At 37.0% G+C, this 22,617-nt stretch overlaps 1 protein-coding gene across 2 annotated transcripts in view; it reads right to left on the bottom strand.

Annotated features, from left to right (window-relative positions):
* Positions 1-20,729, bottom strand: part of LOC122333798 (cAMP-specific 3',5'-cyclic phosphodiesterase 4D) — a 153,403-nt gene extending 132,674 nt beyond the window's left edge. For both annotated transcript variants that reach the window (XM_043231582.1, XM_043231584.1), the window contains exons 1-2: positions 20,711-20,729; positions 9,453-9,538 (exon numbers count right to left, since the gene is read on the bottom strand). In XM_043231582.1, coding sequence (XP_043087517.1) covers positions 9,453-9,494 — 42 coding nt within the window. In that variant the 5' untranslated portion in view covers positions 9,495-9,538; positions 20,711-20,729. The remainder of the gene's footprint in view (positions 1-9,452; positions 9,539-20,710) is intronic.
* Between the last annotated feature and the right edge of the window lie 1,888 nt (positions 20,730-22,617).

Raw genomic sequence — 22,617 nt, 5'->3', positions numbered from 1 at the left:
AAAAAAAAGAAAAAGAAAAGAAAAACTGCTCTTGACTGACTAAAACGAGGAAAAAATGATGACGCAAAACAGATTTGTGACATTTTATTTATGATAATCGGACTGGATGAGCCATAGTCAAAACAATCATGTGCATTTGTTATTTTATATTAAAGTGCCCCTATACTATGGGTTTTTGAAAACTACTTTTTATGCATTCTATAACGCGGCTCCAAATGATTGAAAACATCTTGCAAAAGTTCCAAGCCGCTCCATGTTGACGGCAAAAACGAAACATCACACACTTTTTTCTTTGCAGTTTTTGCAGCGGTTCAATAGCGTTTCCCCGGTAAGAGAGTTAACAAAGCAGCACTGTACTGACAAATGCTGCTGTAGCAGGCATTACAGTCATGATGAGATAAAAACCAATCGGACCAATCTCCACATATTAGCATCACGCAAAGGAGGGGTTTGGAAAAAGTGATTCGTTGAGCGAATCGTTTGGGGGTACGCACGTGATCTATGCTGAGCTACAGCTAAAAGTGCGATCGCCAGGTCCCGAGATCGACTGACAAGGTTCAAAAACGGTAAAAATCTACTTATTAACTCTGGGAGAGTTGGAGAATGAGCCTATTTCCAAAAAAGAGAAGTGTTCCTTTAAAAAAAACGTCTGCATAATGGATTTTTTCTTACAGCTTAAGATGTTAATTTGATGGACTGGAGTGACGTGCATTACTTGTGACGTTTTTATAGGGTTGCCGTTTAAAAAATATAGATTTGGCACCGGTCTCGCAAAGGACCCAATCGATACCAAACCCCATGTTTTTAGCAGCTGTTTGGACTCACTTTTTGATGGCAAGAGGATCCATCGGAGAGCAAGTGATGTGATGCTACATATCTCCAAACCCGTTCTGATCAACAGATCTACAGTTAAGTTAATAAACTATATTACATGCCAGAAGAAGCACATAGATCTTGTCGTTTTATAGAAGCAGCGAGGCACTCGAGGATGTTTAAGAGGTGATGTTATGCATAACGTGAAGCGGAGCCTTATTGGTTTATTAAATCAAGCAGCATAGATGCATATTATTTTCTAATTTATTTCTAAGCAGCAACATGACATGCAGCGTCCTTTATTAAAAGCAGAAGGTATTTCCCTGCTGGTCATTCAGATTTCACCTTCTTTCTTATTGGATAGGCACAGAGATCATAAATAGCAAATGATCCTACAAATCAAAACAGTAAAACCGATAGGAGCATGAAACTTTGATTGTTACCGCACAGACAACAGCTATTCATTCAATTAAGTCGTTAATCGTTTGAATAATTTTAATCACCAAAATGTGTCTGATGATAGTGTGACAGATAAACAGCATGTAGATGAAGTCAGATTGCACAAGACTAACTTCGGTAGGATTCTGATGAGAAATGCACTGATGTTTGTTTGCAAGGGTCACGTCTATTTCTTTACAGCATCTAGGATTTATGTTGTCTGCGCAAGGTTACATAGAGTTATTAGCAGGAAGACAATACTCATTTGTTTCGCCTGCCTCTCTGTGGATCTGAAAATGTCAAAAAGCACCTTTTCAAGCCTTTGTCTTGAAAAGTCTTGAAAATCTTCTTTCCAAAAAGGGGGGCTTCATGAGTCAACATGACACTCTCAACTGTTTACTTTCATAATATGACACGATTTAAGTTAATAAGTATATTAAATTGTGGAAAAAGTAGGCCGAAGTGTGATTATGGCCAGCAGTGACTGACTGGCAAGTGTTCAGGTAAATTGGAGCAGAATTATTTGAGAAATCGTGTATCAGTATGCTGAATCTGTGCATAAGCTCTTATTGTGGTCTAATAAACCTGCTTACTGTCTAATGTTGTTAACAGACCAAAAGACAAAGAGAAAATCACTCACTGCTCTTAATAACCTAACATTTTTTAGCAACAGAGAGGCATCGGATGCCTATTTTGATATGGTTCTTTAGGGTCTTAATAAAAGTCTAAAATTTCAGCTCCGTTCACAGTGAGCCGTTTCAATGCGTTTCCCTTTAAATGCTAATGAGCTCTGCTCACCCCGCCCCTCTCTTCTGTGGGGGTGACAAACCGGGACAGAATTAAAAGTCGTCACGTTTTATGAAGTTGAACACACTGTTAGCGTTTACATGATTTCATCAGTGTTTTCTGATAAATGTGACTCAATATAAAAACTATATACAATATACTCAATATTTACACTAAAAAAGCTTCGCTGTTCTAAAAACAGATTTGTGAGCATTATAGCTATTGAATTGTGAGAATAAACAGGCGCTTGTCATCACAGAATCTAAACGAATAAGAAGAAAGTGAGCGAGGCTTTCGGAGCTGATTTTGAGCAACTGCAGCGTTGCTTTGATGGCACATGTGATCACAGTTGGACAAAGTTTCTATTTTCACGATGCATTGCTTTTTTTTTTTCACTAATTTGTGAAGCCCGACGCGAGTTCATCGATGAAGCGCCCGCCAGTGCTGGTGTTCCAGTGTGGTGATGAGATAATCGTATTACGTATCAGTGTTCTCGTTACGTAATAAATCATCATTAGCGATGGCTAATAAGCAAACCAATTAAGAGGGAAGCCTGAACACAACTGTACAGACGAATCTGATAACGCTCCCCGGTTATTATGCTGTAAAGTACGCTGACATCATGGTTTCTTATTGATTTAACAGCCAATTACCAGATACTCATCTGCTGTTTATAGATCCAGCTGTGGTGAAGAATAAATCACCACAATGGGTTATTTTGGATTAGCCAAACATGCTCCATTCACAAGCGTCCGTGGCTACGCGGGTCCTACAGGCATTAGCTGCCCGTTTAGACTCACCTCTCAAGGGTTCGTTAGTAAAAAGCACAATAAAGAGGGATTATGCGTGCTAAATGTATGGCCACGGCTCAGCAGTCCTCGTCTTCCAGCAGCAGGCCATTTGCGTAATTGGTTTAAAATTGCAAACCACATACAAATGTATGAATGAGGTGCAGGACATAATTGAAGAAAACCAAATGAAAGCAGTCACGCACCTGCTGCACGCTGGTGTTTATTGTCGCTCTGAGCCGGGTCATTCTCACCGCCGGTCTCGGCTAAGTTAAATTTATGAGTGTTCTTAAGTAGGTCAAGCGCATCTTCTTTTGAAAGTCTGTGTAGAGAGGCGAGTTTCTCCTTGGGGAAGCTTATTGTTTGCGCTATTGTTTGTTTTTCTGCTGCTCCGCGGCGCTTTGGTCATCCCGTAATAAGCAACTCTATTCAGAGAAACAACGGACAAATTGCACGCTGCCTGAATTTTAACGGAGCAATCAAATAAAAAGCCCTCATGATAATTAGATGCTGTTTTTATAAGGCAGACTCAAGTCTATGTAATAATGAGAGGTGTTCTTAGGTGAGAGACTTAGATTTGGGTTATTTTGATGAAAACTATTTAAAAAAAAAAAACACCTAAATACTAGAACAGCCACCTAGCAACCACCTTACAAGCACGCAAAATGCCACCCAGAACATCCTAGCAACCATTTACAGCACTCTAGATACTACATAATCACAGAAAGCCCAGGAAACTAACACCCCAGCAACCTCTTAGTAATTACTCAGAAAACCCTAGCAACCACCCAGAACTCTCTATAGCAACTAGTTTATTTGCAAAAACAGATCGTTCCTAAATTTTCAAAAATCATGTTTTTTATTATGTTGTGTTTATTATGCTTTATTATGTTCATATTTTTTTGCTTTTTTTTTTTTACCCAATCACAATAACGCAACTTCAGTTTGATTGAGATTAATTGGAATGTACATTTAAAAAACATGATTTTTACACATTTTTTTGCAAATAAACTCTTCATGTTATTATGTAATGTTATTGTTATCAGCATGACAAGGAAATATATTAAATACATTTCAATATATTAACATATAATTCTATAAATTGCCAATTTATTAGTAAAAGACTTACTTTTAAATAAGGCTCTCAAAAATTCTATACAAAATTTGGATTTAATTTAGCTTTAATTGGCTAACATATCAGTTGTCATATTTTAAATATAAAGCATGATCTGTTATCAGTAGAGATGCACAATATGATCGTAATAATATCGGAATCAACTGATAATGCATTAAAATGTTCACATCTGCATTTTGGAGATATTAAAAATTATGCCGACATGTCTAATTTTATATATATACCGATGTATTTTTTAAAGGGTAATGTATTTTTTTTTATTTCAAACAGATTATGAAAACAATTCAATATTTAATTTACAGTTATTTTGAGCTTTCAGCATGCTCTCCTTTTAAAAGAATCCTAACAAGTACGTTTTTGTTGAACGCTAACCAAAATGAAAAATAATATGGATGATTTTAATAATGCAAAACCAATAACTAACAATAACGAATGAACCTTGTGTCGTAAAATGTTACCATAAATTGTTTATAATCTCTGCACAAGAGAGACTAGGTGTTGTTTCCAAACAAATCTAAATATATTATCAGCATCGGCTATCAGCCAAAACGTGTTGAAAAATATTAGCATATGCGATCGGCAAAAATCCAGTATCCCTAGGTATCAGTATCTGCCAAAATGTTCAGTGGTTGCTAATTCAGCACTGGCCGCAAGTCTCGCAGTCACGAGCAGCGATCGTACTTTCTTCAAAAAACGCAGGAGTCTAGTTGTCCTCTAAAATAAAATACAGTGTTTTCCAGATGTAACAGGACAGCAGGCAGCGCTGGGTGTGCGAACGAAGCAGTGCTAGAGCTTGTTAAAATGGGTCGGCTGTGGGAGAGTCTCATTGATATTGTAAATGGCAGGGATGGGTGAAGGGTACGCAGTCGGATCTGACAGGCCATTGGACTCTGTGGTTTCTGCAGTGTGTGGGCGCCCTTGTCCCATTACTGCAGCTCGTGCACTAGCAGCGCGTCATCCAGACAGCCGTCAGGGCCTGAGCCTAATGCACTGCAGCGGCGGCCAGACAATCTCTACCACCACCGGAGGGGATCTACTGTACGCACATGTCCTCACCGCCACGATTATACAGTGCTCCAGTACAGCACGGGAAGAATGACACCGCCTGCTACGCATACAGATCTCTCTATATCTATGTGAAAGTCGTCGTTGTTATTCCCGCTGCCCTCGGGTACTGCTGGGGTTGACAGACGAGGTCACGTGACTGAGTGCACCTCTCAAAACCCGTCAGAAGCGTGCCCAAGTTAATCTTCACCGCACAGATGTGTTCAGGAAAAATAAGCATCTATGCAGATGGAAAAAGAGCCGTATTTTTCAGTGCAGTATCTATATATGTGGAGAATGATGATAGGATGCACTAATACTGCGAAAACACTCATAAAAATATGTATGGGAAAATATCTTGACACGTTAATGTAAGGAGAGAAGTGCAGGGATGTGGTTAATTGATCTAAAATATAGTACAAATAGTCAAAAACACATAAAAAGTAGGATAAAACGGATAAATAAAACTCTCCTTCTCTTCCTTAATTATTGCCCTGATGGTGAGATGGTGTTTGTTTATGGAGTGCTCCAAATTGTGAATGTGAATGAGAATATACTTTCTAGATATTTTCTAGGGGTGCCAATAATTGTGTCCGATGCGTATTTGAATAAAAAAAAACATTTCGTAATATTTCCCCGTTTAAATTTTTTTAAAGGACAAACAATAGAGATTTATTTTCCCAGCCTTCTTTGATCATATTCTTTGGCCATGACTGTATATAATCAAAATAATTAAATGCATTTAAACAAATACATAAAAAGTCTAAATAAATAGGCAAAAAAGTCTATATAAATTGTTACACAAAATTCACAAATCTAAATAACTCAACTGCAAAAACACTGAAGTCAAAAAAGGACATTATAAACAAATACATACAGTTTTAATAAACAGGCAAAATAATTGTCTAAAACTGCCTGAAACATGAGATTTCCTTTGCAAAATCGAATTTTTTTTTTTTTCCATTTTTGATTAAAATGCGACCTGTTTTTGTAAGATTTACCCGACCAAGATAATCATAGCAAGTGTCACTTTACGTACATTTATGCGAAAGAACAGCGTAATCATTGTCTATTAAAAAGACCCAGGAAGAGCGTTTGTTTGATAAGTGGGCTGCTGAGTGCGCATGAAAGGCAGATGCTGCATCGTCTTCTTTTGATCTGGGAAAATTCAGGCCGCTACTGGTAAGATCTACTTCTATTACTGTTAATCAGATCTGATTGATTGAATCAGGAGCTATCAGGATGCGATCAAACATGTGGGACTCCTCACCGCGGCTAATGTAGTGCTCTGAGGTCAGCGGGAATGAGTGTGCGCGGATGAAAGGATGCTGACGTCTGACAGACGGATCTGACAGACAGCTGCTACATGACATGCCTGCGTACGGATAAACGCAAACCTACGAATAACCCGCTTTTGTCAAAAGGGCACGTTGTCAGGCACGGCATGAAAAAAAAAAAAAAAGGGTTGCGCCCTTTACAAGAATCAGCCAATCGCAGCGTGTCCGTGTCAAAGCTTTGTGTGATTTAACACACAGACTTTAGAAAACACGGAATCAACAATGAGGCTTACAGATGGAAAGCCATTAAGGCTTCTAAGGACTCTAATGAGCATTATTTACCAAACTTTTTTTATTTGCTTTTATTGCTCAGAGGTTGAGTTTTCAAAGCTGCAGAGCATGCATTTAAATATGAACGCTGGCTCCTAAAATCCCTAGAAATACATAAACGCATGCGATGTCATCTTAGTGCCATTATTATAGTTCTCAAAACATTCTTCATATTTTTTTCTGCTTTAAAGTTTTAGTAATTTACTAGTGGTTTTGTTCATTTTATTAGGTTTTAAAAAAAAAATATATATATATATTATTAAGTTTTAGATTTTATATTCTGTTTATATAGTTTTACTTTTTTAAATTTCTATATTGTTTTTAGATTTAATTTTTGTTTTAGTACATTCAGTTTTACTTTTTTAAAATTTCAGTAGTTTTTTTAGATTTAATTTTTAGTTTTAGTTCATTCAGTTTTTCTTTTTTAATATTTCGATATTGTTTTTGTTTGTTTATTTACTTTTACTTTTTTTAAATATATCTACATAGTTTTACTTTTTTAAATGTCTGAAGTTTGTTTAATTTTACCTTTACTTTAATGTAAAAAAAAAAAATAACATGTCCAGTTTATTTAGTTTTAGCATTTTTGTAAAAAAAAAATGTATTCACCAAAATAATAGAATGTAAAAAATTGCAAGTAAATTTTACAATTACAACATTTAAAGTGAATCGAGTTGTTCTAAGACAAGAATGGTTTTAGGTTTAAGGACAACTTTGCTAAAAGGTTTTGATCCACGTCAAATACTGAGTGGTGTAATTAGAAATACGTACATTTCTTGACATTTTAAATATTTTCTTGCAAAACATAGCCCAATATTTTTTAAAAACTTATTATGATTAAAATCTAAAATCTAAAATCAATTAAAATGTGATCTTGGCAACTAGCTGAAATAAAATAAATGTTAGATTTTATATCATTCCAATTATTAATTCCAGTTTTTTTTTTTAAGCCAAGAAAATATTTTTATTCTTAGATAACGATAAACCTAACGTACGCAAAGACAATATCATTCGGAGCAAGAATTTGGTGAGAAATGTTTGAGCTCATATTATCCTGAGCAACTGAAGCAACTTGAGAAGATCCAAAGACTTTCATCGTTACAAGAAGAAACAACTGAGACAAACAGCGTTTGATTCCTGCTGGAAGTCGCGTTCCACCTTGACTCCTGCAGCACGTGCAGCATCACTCTGAGATACCGCTTGGACACGTAATTATAAAAAGCACTTAAAGGCAGCCGACACGACCACGCTCGTCATTGCTGGTGGTGCTGTATGCCCTCATTTAAAGGCATTAGAAGCGCTTTGCAGCTGCCCTGCTGGTCACGCTTGACGTTGATGCTGCCCTGCGATGCAGAAGCTGACGTGAGGAGTGAGATTGTGGCGGGTCTGTTGATCTCACACCCTCTGTCACATTAGAGCTTTCCGACGGTGAAACACACTTCCGTCACGAATCACATGACTGACCCAAACACCGCACTACATTTAACAGACAGCATGCATGGGCAGTCTGAGCTGACACTGTCAATTATACGGGACAAGCGCGTTTAAACCTACAGAATTATATCGTTTTTATCTTATCCCTTTTAATTTAAAGACTACCATATATTTTGCTTTTATTAGATTTTAGTTTTAAGTTTCACATTTTTTTAGATTATGTTTATTTGGTTTCAGGGTTTGTTTGTTAAATTTTTTGCTTATTTATTTTTATAAAAAAAAATGTAATGCCTATAAAGTTTTTATTCATTTTAGCTTTTATTCATTTTTATTTTTGTATTTTTTATTTTGTTTTGTTTTTTTTTAGCTTTAGTTTTTTTTGTCTATAAAGTTGTTTTTACTTGTGTGTGGGGGGGGGTATGTCTGTATTTTCATTTATACGATATTGTTATTATATTTTATCATTTTTGTTTTAAATATGTCTATGTAGCTTTTCTTAAGTCATTATATAGTCTATCATATAGTATTTAGGAATAAGTCTATATTAGATTTTGTTCAATTAGTTTTAGCCTAGTTTTTAGGTTTTTTATGTCTATATTGTTTTTTTTGGTTGTCTTTTTTTAGTTATGTGTTCATTTTTAGTCAGTACAAGTTATTTTTAATTCACTAACAATAACTGATGCGGAAGGGATTTTTAGAAATGTCAAATCAGCTAATAACACATTAAATTTTAATTTAGAAATAGCGTTTTCTCGCGCAACATACAGAAAATGTTGTGGCAAAAAGACAAGATGAAAATGTACTCCTGATTATGAGTACGGGACTTTATTTAATTCTTCTGGAACTGTTTGGAATTCATATTAAAGAAAGATTATGCAGACAAACAACTTTTTGGGGGAATTGCATGCATGCACTGGTGAATCATTCTCAATAATACTGCGTATTGAGAAAGTAAATAGAGTCCCTTTGATTTCATTTCGACTTTAAACGAGGCAGTGTAATTGCTTCTGGTGCTGCTGTTCTGTAATGAGTCAAACCAGAGGTGCATTTCATCAGCATTTATTCTGCTTTATTTATCAGCATTTGCTTTTAAACTTTAGTGCAAATCGTTTTGCCTTGCAAAAACTCTTGAATATTACATGCATCACCCAGAGCTCCTAGAATGATTCATCAAACCTCAGAGGCAAAAAATGATTGCAATTAAAAAAAAAAAAAAGCTAGAGTAGTGAGCATACTGTAAGAACGCGGGCTCTGATGGCTGTTACACAGCCGACAGGCTTTCTCTATGACAAATTAGCGGAACATAATAAAATTGCTTCACCCCGATTCCCAAGATTCACATTACGGAATTTATTCCTCATTTATACTTTGTACAGTGAAGGTACAGAAGTACTGAGATGCACTCACGGTCCCTGGAGAGTCTGCCGCTGTGCAATCAATCTTTTTCATCCTGCGAGATGCTCCAGCGTGTAATTCTTCACACAGTCAAAACGCTAGAAGAGAAAAGCAAGAATAAAGCCTGGTCAAAGAGTCCAAATAGAGCTGGTAAAAGCACTTTAGACATATGGGTATGGGTCTCTGCTTCAAATGTCCATCTAGACGGCACCTTTACAAAACATGACGCGAGAAAATAAAAATAAAATGCCTGCATAATTGTATGCAAAAATAATTGCACAAAAAAATGCATAAATATTTGTGTAAATGTAAAAGATTTAAGAAGAATAAACAAATAGGAAAAAACGCATTTATATACGAATGCATGCATGAATGAATGCGCGGATAAATAAATGAATAAATGCATTAATAGAAAAATGTATAAAGGAATGCATGCATAAACAAACAAATGAATTGATGAATTAAAGAACAGATATACCAATATACAAATATATGGTACACACGTGAATACATGCATAAATCAAAACCGTGTGTGAATAAATGTTTAAATGAATGCACGATTAAATATAGAAATGCATGAATGAATGCATTATGAAAGCAAGAAAATCGCTTAAAGGCGAACGGTCACATTTTGGCCTAAATTAAAGGTATACGCTGCACACTTTGCGCATATGACGTTCCCAAAATGCATTGCAACAAATTCAGCTTCACAAATTTTAATTATGAGCATAATTGCTAACATTCATTATTCTACCCAACAGATCTGTGTGCTACTAAGTAGTTAGCTAATCAACGTGCTAACATCAAACTATTAAAATCAAGTCACTACTTCAGAGGCTGTTAACGATCCTGCTCGTGAAGAGAGTTTCGAACGAGACACTTTATAGAGAGTATGAGCGATGAGGTCAGAGTTGACATTAAAACGAGGACAGACGAGCTGAACACCCACTCTAAGACTACAGCTGGGATGGATCCAGCTTTGTAGAGTAATGCAACGAACCTGAGCCAGCGAATCATGCAAATCAGCAACAGACTGAACAAAGACGAGAAGAAAGACGCACGACGCGTCCAAAGCAGCCCACCAGCACGGCCTCGGCCCGTGCCGCCATCAAAACGGACAGAGACTCGAAGCCCTGAAGACACTTGGACGAGACGGGAAGTTTTATGGATGTTTGCCACTTTATGCCTACGGAAAATACGCCGAGCCAAAACACTGCGGAGGAACGGCTGCCAGCCTCTTCCTCTGTCTCCTCATTAGCTAGAGAGGGATTTCTAAGCTCTTCTCGACACCTGACGGAAACTCTAGACAGCGGAGCACAGAACAATTACGCTGCGAGATGAGCCTCTTCCCTATTTACCTACAGGAAACGAGAGACTGAAGAGAGATGAAGTGATGTGACGCGCGGAAAGCCTGATGCCGCTTCACGTTTGAGGGAAACTGAGTGACAATGTGACAAATCGGCTTACGAGAATGTGATCTCCTTAATGTCTCAATGTTTTCTCACAGATTTACAAGTTTTGGTGGATTAGATCAAGTGGAAAGAATCAAAACAAAACGCAAATGGGGACTTCTGTTTGAAGTCAACGTGAAAACCATCTGTGAGATTAATAGGATCCTAAAATTGGTTTCAGTGTTTAAAAACTTATACATCATCCATTGAGATAACATTGTTTGTTAGAAACATTAGATAAAACATTTTAATTTCATTATGAACATTAGATAAAAAATAATAAATGTAAAACATATTAAAATGTATACATTTATTTTATTTTATAAAATATATTTTTATTTAATAAATAATTAGCATTAAGATTAACTGAAATACAAATGAAAGCTAAATAAAAATGCGCATGATATAAAATAAAAACAAATAACATAAAATGTAAAGCTATATTAACATTAATTAATATTAATTTTAAAATATCACAATTAAATTTTATTTATTTAAATGACATTTTTATGAAATTTAGTTTAAAGTACTAATGCAAAACCCAAACTAAAATTAATTAAAACTGGCAACACTTTATAATAAGGTTTCATTTGTTAAAATTAGTTACATGATACATGAACAATATATATTGCGGCATTTACTTATTATCCTCAATGTTAAGTTCAGCGTTTACTACTACTACTACTCATAATAATAAGCAATAATATTTACTAAATCACACCAAAACACTGATTGGCAGTCGACCGGATTGTTTCTATACGTCCATTGGCTGAAAAATAAACCAAAGTAAGCATAAGTGAAGTAAACCGAAAGAAAGTGAAGATTATAAAGACAAACGTTGAATAAAAAAAGGTCCATTTAATGTTGACTTTGAAAAATAGATTTCGACGTGTGCAATCAAAAGCCAAAAATCTCAGTATGAACATTGAAACATGAAACATTTCTGCTGCTTTTATGTCAGCTGTTGGCTCACGTGGGCCTGCTTATTTCTCGTGATGAATTTTAAATTCAAAACATCTGAGACAAAGTTGATCATTAAGTAAACAACGAGAACTCAATTAAAAGCCACGAAACGCCAACTTCCCTGGGCTTTGATGACATTTCGCTATTTCAGTAAACAGACAGGCTGTGTTATTAAAAATGATAGATTATAGCCCAACGAATAAAACGAGAAGTCTGGTGACGAACGCGGGCTCCAGTCACTTTCAATGCAAAACGGGAAATGATTCGTTTTGCTCCGCTGACAGTCGCACAATGGGCTCGGTGGAAGAAAAAACAACATGAAAAGTCCTTGCTGATTGTCATGACATGTCATTTAAGTCACAATGAGGTTTCTCGCTGCAATAAGGCCTGTGATGTAAAGCGAGATCTGCGTGGGTGGGGTTGGAAAGCGCTGCGCTGAACTGCCTACAATAACAAGTCGAGTTCTTTTCAATGCGAGAAGTTCTTCCACGGTCGCATACGGAGAAGATTGACGCTTCGTTGCGGTGAGTCACCGAGGGTTATTTCTAAAACCGATAAGAATCCGTAGCCAGCGGAGTCCCTGCGATCCCCTACCGCTCTTTAAACCAACCCTGCGCTCCCGAAGACGCTCGAAATCACTTCAAAACGTCCTCGGATAATTGTGGGATTTTATACCATTAGAGTGCACTAATTCAGTTTCACTGCTACAGGCGCTGATATTAAATGGAAAATGAACCAGGGGGCAGGAATGATAATGAAGGATATTAAGCCGTCTGAATGGAATCTTAGGGCACACCGGCGAGACGCGGCAGCCGGAGCATGTTTCTCTCGGGAGGTGGGAAGCTTACTTGGAAGCCGTTCCTGACTCGTACGGGTGTCCTCGTGAGGCCTTCAGTTACCGTCTCGCTGCTGGTAGACACAGACGAGCCAAAGTCGATTCTTTTTCAGGATTCTAAGCAGGATTTGAGGAACGGCCTCGTAATTTTAGAGAGAAAATAATACTTTTATGCATTCACTTAAACGACAGTATTTTACGAAAGATTTCATTTGAAATAAATGCTGTTCTTAAAAAAAGACTCCTTAAAAACATAAAAAATTAAAAAAATCCATTACAGTTCCATAAAAATATGAGCATTTGGGATCACGTGACATTGGAAAATAGAGAAAAATTTTGCTAATAAAATTACATTTTGATCGCCGGTGCAAATTGCATTTTAAAATATATTCATATAAAGTAAAGTCATTTTAAATTGCAATAATATTTCACATTTTTACTGTATTTTTGATCAAATAAATGCAGCCTTAGTAAGCAGAAGAGGTATATTTTCATATATTTTCCATATATAAGCCTTTTAATACATTTGTAATATTTTTCTGTCTACCAACACGCAAAGAAGGCAGCTGACAGCACTCTTCATAAACTTCAAATCCAAATTTGATTTAAAGTCAGCCCCTTGATTTGACAAATTTAGATTTTTTTGAGGGAAAAGTCATAGCTAATAGTGTTACCTATTCTAAAGTGTTGCCCAGAATTTCTACATCATTAATTAGCACTAAGGGAAGACACTTCTAAAAATACATTACGTTAAATTACATAACAGTTAAAAGAGTCAGTGAAGAGTCACATGCACTTGTCCTTTTTACCCTAAAATCCTCTCGTTGGTGAACATTATTGCATCAGCTTTGTAAATAAGGATTATTTCCCAGGTTATTTCACTTGCTCCTAATGCCTCAAACCCAACCTCAAATATCTTTCAAACACGTGATGTGACTAACCTGGCAAATCCAGTGATTAGTTCTTCCTCAAAAGTGTTCAGTGCTGCGGTTCGGTAAGTTTAACGCGCAACTTTGTTGCCACGCAGAGCGATGAAGACCCGTGCGCTCAGACCTCGCGAAGTTGCGTAACAATTAATGCAATCTGATTGGAAACTGGCGTTGGTTGCGCGTGCAGTCAGACGGTCAGTGAATGGACTGTAGGCGGTACGTTTGTGAGCTGTCTGACACTGCTGTGAACCTACTGCAACAAAACCAATATTAGGATGCATGGAGAAACGACATACAATCATTTCAGCTTTGTTATTTTGATGCACAATCTCTCAACTGTAATATTAAAAATGAAGCAATTTCAAGACAACCAAGTTGGGGCTTGAAATACAACCTGGTCTAATCAGTATCTAAAATTACTTGGGTTGCTGAGGGAATAACCTCATCATATAGAGCAACAGAGAAAGCTTTCTGGAGAACACGGTTTCATAAATACATACATCTGGGACCCACCGCAACAGATCTAGGTGGGATTAGGAACTTCAAATCAATTTGATTTGATTTTGCATATTATGTAAAGTAGAATGTTTATAATTTTAAGTAAGATTCAGCAACAGCTCAAGCCAAGAAATCGAGTAGGAACGTAAAGTAATAGTACTTTATTACCAAACTGTTATTTTTTGGGGGAAATAATATATACTGTATACTTGCGCACTTTCCAAGGGAAAAAGTCTGACTTTATTTAGACTTGTGTGCATTTTGCAAATCATACAAACCTATAAAAAAAAAAAAAAAAAATTCACATAAAATCACATTTCCACACATTAAAATCTAGCTATTTGAAAGTAAAAGCAATTGCCCACACAACTAACATCACTTATCTTTGTGAAGAGATATTTCTTCAGTAGAACCTAAAGATAGATAAACTTGACTTGAATTTAAACTCAGTCATAAATTAATAAAATATTGTGCTTCCAGTGATTTCAGTGTTACATTTCTTTACTTTCAAATGCTAGTCATACTGCACGTAAAAATCAACAGAAAGTGATACTGAAATTGAAGTGAAATTGATAGAAAGGTGGACACTGGAGTGCTATCTTTTAAAAAGGTAAAACCAAACAAAAGAATCAAAATGTCTGCACACCGACTGAAAAAGAAATTTGATTGATTCAGGTGCCTGATGAAAACCTGATGGTCGAAATTTCTTTGGAGCAGTCACGTAACAGTTTGCAGATGTTTTGTTTGGTTTTACCTTATTTTTGCCTGAGCCTTTGGATTCATGGGATGAGTCAAACTCTGGATTTTGACCTTTTTGAAAGGTGCATCTAAGGTACTATGCACCACATAGGGGTTAAAAAAAGATTCAAAATGTCAAAATGTTTTGTACCTTGTTTTCTAGACACACTTTACTTTTACTAAAGTAAAATTGATTCCAAAATCCTGCCCTTCAAAAACGAGTGCAAAGGCAAAGAGGAAGTTCACATTTTCTGATCTGCTACACAAGAAATGCTTTTCTACCTTAAAACACCAATTTCAGAATTATCTTGCAGGTAATGAGAGCATTTTATGGGTGTTATTCCCAAATAAAAGACTATTTCAAACCAGTATGGAGTCCATTTCATGACTTCTCATGTCATGCTCAGTCGACTCCAACAGGTGTCGCCGCTGAGCTTCTAGAGATCACTTCTCCAGCTGATTTCCCGGCCTCAAGCTAGTTAATTAAGCATAGTGAGTCATGTTTCAGCGCCATTACAGACTTATGACTGGAGAGAGGCCAATTCTGCGTGTGTAATGATGACATAAATAGTTGAGGCTAGATTAAAAACAATAAATGATGGCTTGGGCAAGTCATCATAATCATTTGGAACCAGTTTCCAGCATTATCAGAAAATCAGCAAGCGGAGAGCAGTTCCATCCTCTGCAACCATACAAGAGCTCCGTGCCATTACTAGCTACTGTTATGAGTAATAATTAACTATATTAGAATTCAAGAAGATCATAAACACCCTGAGAGCTCGGTTATTGCCAAATGCTCATGTCTAATAAGAAAATCCTCATTTTGATGGTGCCATCAATGGATTTTAGTACTCTACGGACCCATGGCTCTCGAATGTGCTTCTTCTCAGTTAGTCCTCGAAATCAGTTCCATCTCATTGGGAATTTAATCACTGATATTGATTCATAAGGAGGCGGATTGGATGGTATCATCAAGCTGTCGCCAGCAGCACAGTTTCATCCCAATATAAAGAATGATCTCATGGAAAAATGCGTGCCGCGTGAAATCACGCTCAATAGCTGGTGTCTGCCTGATTTAGGGGCTGATTGAAATAGACGATGCTCAACGCACGCCGTCTCAATACAAATCATCATCAGTCTGCCAGCGCCGAGTAACCTACAGAATCAAAAGCTGTCATGATGCCATCACAGTCAATCACTCAAAGAGACGACAGTTTTAGCTTGATTTGAGCTCTTTTAAATAACCCAGGAGAAAACGTTATTTCTTTTATCGCAGATCATTTGTTTTAATAGAGTTCTCATATTTAGTCGAAGCAGGAGCTTTGTCTTAACTGTTTCTCCTAAAAACTTGTCCTTGGGGGAGAAAAAGTCCATTTGAAGCAAATGGGCCAAGATGGCATTCGTGTGAGTTTAAAGCTATAAACGCTCCTCAGATCATTTGTTCTTGGAGGAAGTAGACGAGAAACTGTTGCATTTATTTTGAGATCTCTGACTCTTATTGCAAACCTTGGTTTCTTGGCAAAACTGAGCGAAGCCATCCAAGAGGTAGGTGAACTCTTCTGAAACGGACTGTCCATGCAAATAGTATTGTCCAAAACCAAAAAACTTTGCCAGATATTACTTACAATCATGTCTTTTGAAGCCTCTATAAAATCCAGTCCATAATTACCACATTTCTGAGGTGCATTTATACTTTTTGGTGTTTGACAGCTCAGACAACTTCTTTTATGTTCTAGAGAAGAAAGTTGGTCATACTGGAACAGAATGAGGGTGAGAAAATGACGACAAAATTGTCATTTTTTGGGGTGAACGAATCCATTTACTCTCATTGCCTGTTGAGGTATTAAAACGATTTTTCTTTCCTTTGGAAACTACTAAACCCAGACCATAGCTTATTTTCCAAACACTCAACTAATCAGGGGAGGAACAATCTTGAATTCATTTCAAACCTGTTTGGCTGGCGTTATTATATAATGAGGCTCTCCATTCCCTATTCACTCAGACTGTTAAACCCCACAAAAACCTTTTCTGCTGTGGATGTGCGTCACTTCAGGTGACATAATGTCCATCACCTCGGCGCTCATTTAGACGCCTGCGTGTGCTTTGAGTTTCAGATCCAATGGTTTCTCTCGGCAGGGTGCACCCTCAGAGCAAAATAAGCTTTCAAAAGTTCTAAAACCTGTCAGTTTTGAAACCAGAGTTTGGTTTAAAAATGCAAAATCATGCATTTAATCAGCGTCTATGTGCCAAACCACCTTCACCGCTTCACACACAATCACACCTAATCAAGCCCACTTTGACACTGTTAGCTTAATGGGGTTTTTGCCTCGAACAGCTGGAGGAGGTGAAAGTTACTCCAGGTCACACTGCACCTATCAACAGCTCCTGAGCTCAAGACTAATCACAGTATGTGAAGAAGCATGGCTCACAATACAGACAGATTAAAGGGTTTTCTTCATAGAGACATTGTAAAATTGGGTTCAGAATGGCATTTTGCTATACTGCTTATGTTTTTGCATAACAAACTTTACAATTTAGGCTACTATATGACCAGATCTGTGTGTAGAATACTGTATTCTATAATCCAGTAAACTTAGTTTGATAGGATTATGTTTCTTGCTGCAAACAATTGTCTACATTGTATAAGACTAATTCCAAAAAATAAAAAATATATATATATTAAACCTTATTTGACAGTAATTCAATGGAAAATATATTTGTCACAAATACATTAAAAAAATTACAAAATTACATAAATATATTTTATATAATTTTTTTAACTTTAAAAAATTCTAAAAAAATAAAATAAATTGTATTTAAGCCACACAGGTTTTATCAGAATTAATGATATAAAATAAAATTCCAAGCACTACTGATAATATAAAAAGTCAGCAGACAAAACATTAAGGAATATACCAAAAATTTGTTAAAATAAAATAAAATTAATACTTTCAGTAAGATAATTATACACCATTCTTGCAGTTAAACATGCAAAGCAAGATCTCAGTGACAAAAAAAATAATAGTTTGAATTGTTAGATAAATACATAACTTTTCAGAACAGCATTTGTCTAACACTTTACTTTGTGACATTGACAGACTATACTTTCCAAATGAATATGCTCTCCGCAAGAGTGACTCGATATCAAAGATTAATTGAGGTTGCAAATGATTAAATGGCCAGACAGACAATCTTTGCAGTTCCTGATGGATGATGGGTAAATCAGAAAGAAACAAAGCGTCTGAAAACAGCAGCCGGCAAACCTCCAAAAAGACTTTTTCTGCACAAAGAGAGATCACTGTTCTGTGATGTGCTTCAAAGCCCCATAAACTTGGCCTCAGAAACTGATCAGAGACAAACGAGACAAAGCTCTGATCTTTCCTCCAATCAGACATTTGACCTCACAATCCCACGACTCCTCTAACAGATGTCTTACGGACTACGCTTATTCTGCCTCCAGGAAACAGCTCAGAATTCCTCAATGGAGCTCGACTGTCAAAGCCTGATGCTTTATTTTGAAAAAAACGAATGCTGGAAAAACTGATGCAGGCTTTTCCATTCCGTGCGGCTCAAAAACGCAACTCCCTCTCGCAGATGGCACCGGGTAATGATAGCTTTGTGGAACGATCTTCTCTGGATTGTAATCAACGCATCAGGTTTTGTGTTTGAAACGCGCCGGCTGCAACCAGACACAGAATAAACAGCGTGAAATCACAGACGCTAACGCCTCGAGACACTTGAAGGGAAGGTTTTTACACTGATAATTACTCCTGACGACGCATGAAACGTCTGAGACGTTTATCTGCGAGCGACTTGTTTGCATGTGTGACATGCATGTGCATGTACTGTAATTAGGCCGCTTGCAGGTGCTACATGCAGTGCAGTTATCATACTGTACAAAACGTTCTATTTGCCTGCAGCCAATAAACAATCGCTGTACTTTTGCGTAACAGTTAAGTGTGTTTTGTAAGCAGTGCTCTCAAACATGGTAATTCGTGCATTTCATGCATTCTCGGTTACACAGGAACGTCAAATCGAAGCCAACGCCTTTTACAAGCAACGATCGCTGCTCTGGGTTAACAGTCCAGAGGGACCCTTCTCTGGCGTTAAATATCGCTTTCTTGTCCAGCAATCAGGAAACCAAAAAGAATTAATCTACGCATGAGAATAATAGTATATATTATTTCCGCCGTCTAAAGTTAATGCCAGCCTTTTTGTAACTTCCAAATAACTTTCTTTTGTTATACTAAATCACGTTTAATCCATACGTTAAAAACCTAAAACAAGATCGATTTGTGTTGTCAAAATGTTCGGGGAGACGATATAATGGGTGCAAGACGCATGCAAACAGATCAAAGTGAAAGGTTTTGGAGACGTCACTGAGCAAGTCTAAAAAAACACTCTTGCAATGGATCAAACAGGTATTTCAGGAAGGTATTATATATTTACGTCACATAGACAAGAAGCTTGACACAAGGTGCATAACTGCTCAGAATGCTGTAATTGCTCTAGTTTCATTCAAAGGCTAATTGCTGCCATTTCGCAATTTTCATACTGATCCGAGAGATCGAGGAACGAGATAACCTGCAACAACCTTCCAAACAAACCTATGCTGCAAAAGTCACAGAAAACGGATTTTATTCTCCCCGAAATATGCAAAATGTAGAGTCTTGGAAGGCCACCGGGAATGAGGTTGGGAACCACAGGTTTAAGTTTATGGGTTTCTCCAACTCTCAAACTACCATAGCAAATTCTTTTAAACTGAATAGTTTAGAAAGAAGACAGCATTCATGTCTAAGTGCTAATGATGACTAAGTAAGCAGCAAAGTACCTGAATAAGAAATAAGAGACTTCCTAAATACAAAACAATAATCCAATTTCTAAGTAAACACATGAAACTTGAGATTTGGAAACATACATCACACTTAAACATGAATGTATATGTATATGGGTGCATTAGAAAAGATAAATCAAACAAATTAGCATTTATTAAGAAAGTGAACACTGTGAATTATGAACAATGTTCAAAATAATCTGTATAATGTGTACCTGAAAGTCTTTAGTCGACACACTGCAATGTGACACACTATATGAGTAACAGCATTATACAAGATTAATTTAGATTCTATTTGTAATGTGGAAAAGATGCCCTGAAGACAAATATGCAGACTACCAAGAACTGTAAAATAAAGGTTCAGGTTTTACTTGAGGAAACCAGAGATCTGGTGTTTTTTATGTACCTATCATCATGAAATCTGAAAAAACTTTTAACGATGCATCAAGATGCTGCTTCATCTCCTAAGAACTTACTTAAGACCACCAATGTTAAGTCTTCAAACATGAAAAACTGTACAAAATAAAGGTTCAGGTTTTAAGAGAAAAAAACAAACACGCATTGCAGCGATGCCATAAAATAACTATTTTGGGTTCCCCAAAGAAACTTCTTTTAAAAAAATCCATTGTTTACTAGAGTGAAGAACATTTTAATACTTTAAAGAACCTTCTTCCACTACACAAAAACCCTTAAATGCATGGATATTAAAGGTTCTCCATGAAACCATACATAAATATATATATATATATGATTTTGAGAACGTTTCAACTCAAGACCCCAACAGCCACTAAGAAACCTTCTACTGGCTAACATCATTATAAGCTAAGGCCTCCTTAAATGACGTACAAGTCCATCACTTTTTAGTTGATGTCAGGTTTCAACTCCAAACCAAGCTGCACACTTCAATCGCTACCACAACAAGGAAACAAGATCCTTCAACAGCGACCGTCTCAACTTGCCTGCTGGAAGAGAATCAAATGTCAACGTGCCCGAAAATACAGACTGACAGTGAAGAAACTCACCTGTGTGCCTCCACCGGTGCCCAGTGAACTAGAAGAAGCGCTTGTTTTTCGTCTACAAACGGCCGTCCGACCTCTACGCGCATTGGCTTGTCGCTCCAAGAAAAAGAACATGAAGGAATCCTTGTGTGTTGGAAGTAGTTTATCAGCCCAATGCGTGGTTACATGCTGGTTTACAATGATGAGACTGATTGTATGTGCAGCCCAAGCCAATGATGTGTCACATACACACCCCCCCTCTACCCCACCCACCACCCCCTTCCAAACCAGCAGATCTGGCTCCAACTCGCCGGAGGAGAAGACGAGGCAGCGTGTGCAGCTCAGCTCAGGAAAACACTGAACAACCTACTAAACCGTTGACAATGCGCTCTAATCCCACACAGCGCTCATTCACTCCATTGTTTGCGCAAACGCAAGCAGCACCACACCTCTCTGAGGTTTAACCGGCCTGCAACCCTTTTCAAGCGCTATTTGGATCACATGCCTCGTCGAGGAGGACTCGGGAGCCGGAAAAAGTTGGAAATCGGTTTTGACGATGATATTACTGAGCAGGGTAGCTTTTGTGGTCAGCGTAGTTTGAATGGCCGCGGCGGCATTCAAAGATAGTAAAATCTTGAAGACCAGGGGCAGAGTTCAACAAAGCTGTCGATAAAACGTACGCTGATGTCCGTGTTCAATGGCTAACTGACCGGCTCTTCCAAAAGAACAGAGGAATTCCATTAGATACAAGATGAACAGAAAAAAACACAATCCGGTGCTTATGAAATGATAGGATATTAACCTGGCTTACTTTTTAAATCACTTCAGATGAGTTTATTGCTCTATTTCAATTCGTGAGTTTAAATTGAACTGGACAACAAAACATGCAGCATGTATTTTTAATTGAAATTAAACATACTAACTTGCAATCATTTACAAAAACTACTCATTTATTTTTGGAGAAACAGGCAACTTGAACACATCAAAATATAATATAAAATAGAAAAAACATTAAACAAAATAAACAATTTTGACATTAATATATCATATAAAAACCATTTTTAAAATACTTCTTATATGCAGCATATTCTGGGAAATTACTCTTCATAAAAAAGGTCAATATAAATAAATATGATGCATATTTTGATAGGCAGAATTTCAAACTATTATCAAAGTCGTGATGATCCTGCAAGTTCAATAAAAGATGAAATTAAGTAATGATATTTTGATTAAAATTAAGCCATTAAAAAAGTAATTAGAGGGATAATTCAACATGCGTTTAGAAAATAGTGAGAGAATTAATTTAATATCCATATGTCCATATGTATGAGTCATTCATAAAGAAAAATGCAACAGCATTGTATATCGACAAAAATCATTCCACTTTGTCAAATTCAAAATACAATTCTACATCCTGTTTGCTGCCTCAATTTGAATTCATTTGAGTTCTCAACGACGTGTAAATTTACAGCAAACACTCATTTGCCAGTGACCTTTAAGCACGTACCCTGGAGTCATGAAGACAAGACAAACAACAAAGAGCAGCGTCCACGACGGAGGCCGCTTTCCAGATTCCCGAAATTGGCCGAACGCAATGTTTTGCGCGTTTCACGCCTCACTGCGTTCGCCCGTTTCCGCCGAATCACATGTAATGGGGCCACTAACGGCAAAAAAAACAACATCGTGATTCGCAATTTGCCTTGTCACAAAACCCATTATACAGATGCAGATCGGCCTAATTTAGTAACAACATGAGTGTGGCCTGTCAGCCGATATCAGCGTCTCGCCTCGGCTCGAAGGAATCGCGACGCTCGAGTGTATAATCTGGCCAAATAAGGTCCTTGCAAACAAACGAGAGGGATGCAGCGAAGGAACTGATCCTTGTTTAAATATTCAGCGCGCTATGATTGCGATCAATGCAAACCCTGATG

This window comes from Puntigrus tetrazona, unplaced genomic scaffold (genome assembly GCF_018831695.1).
Source record: "Puntigrus tetrazona isolate hp1 unplaced genomic scaffold, ASM1883169v1 S000000396, whole genome shotgun sequence".
In the NCBI taxonomy this organism is placed as follows: Eukaryota; Metazoa; Chordata; class Actinopteri; order Cypriniformes; family Cyprinidae; genus Puntigrus; species Puntigrus tetrazona.
The sequence above is the reverse complement of the archived record's forward strand: the minus strand, read 5'-3'. Positions and strand labels throughout refer to the sequence as shown.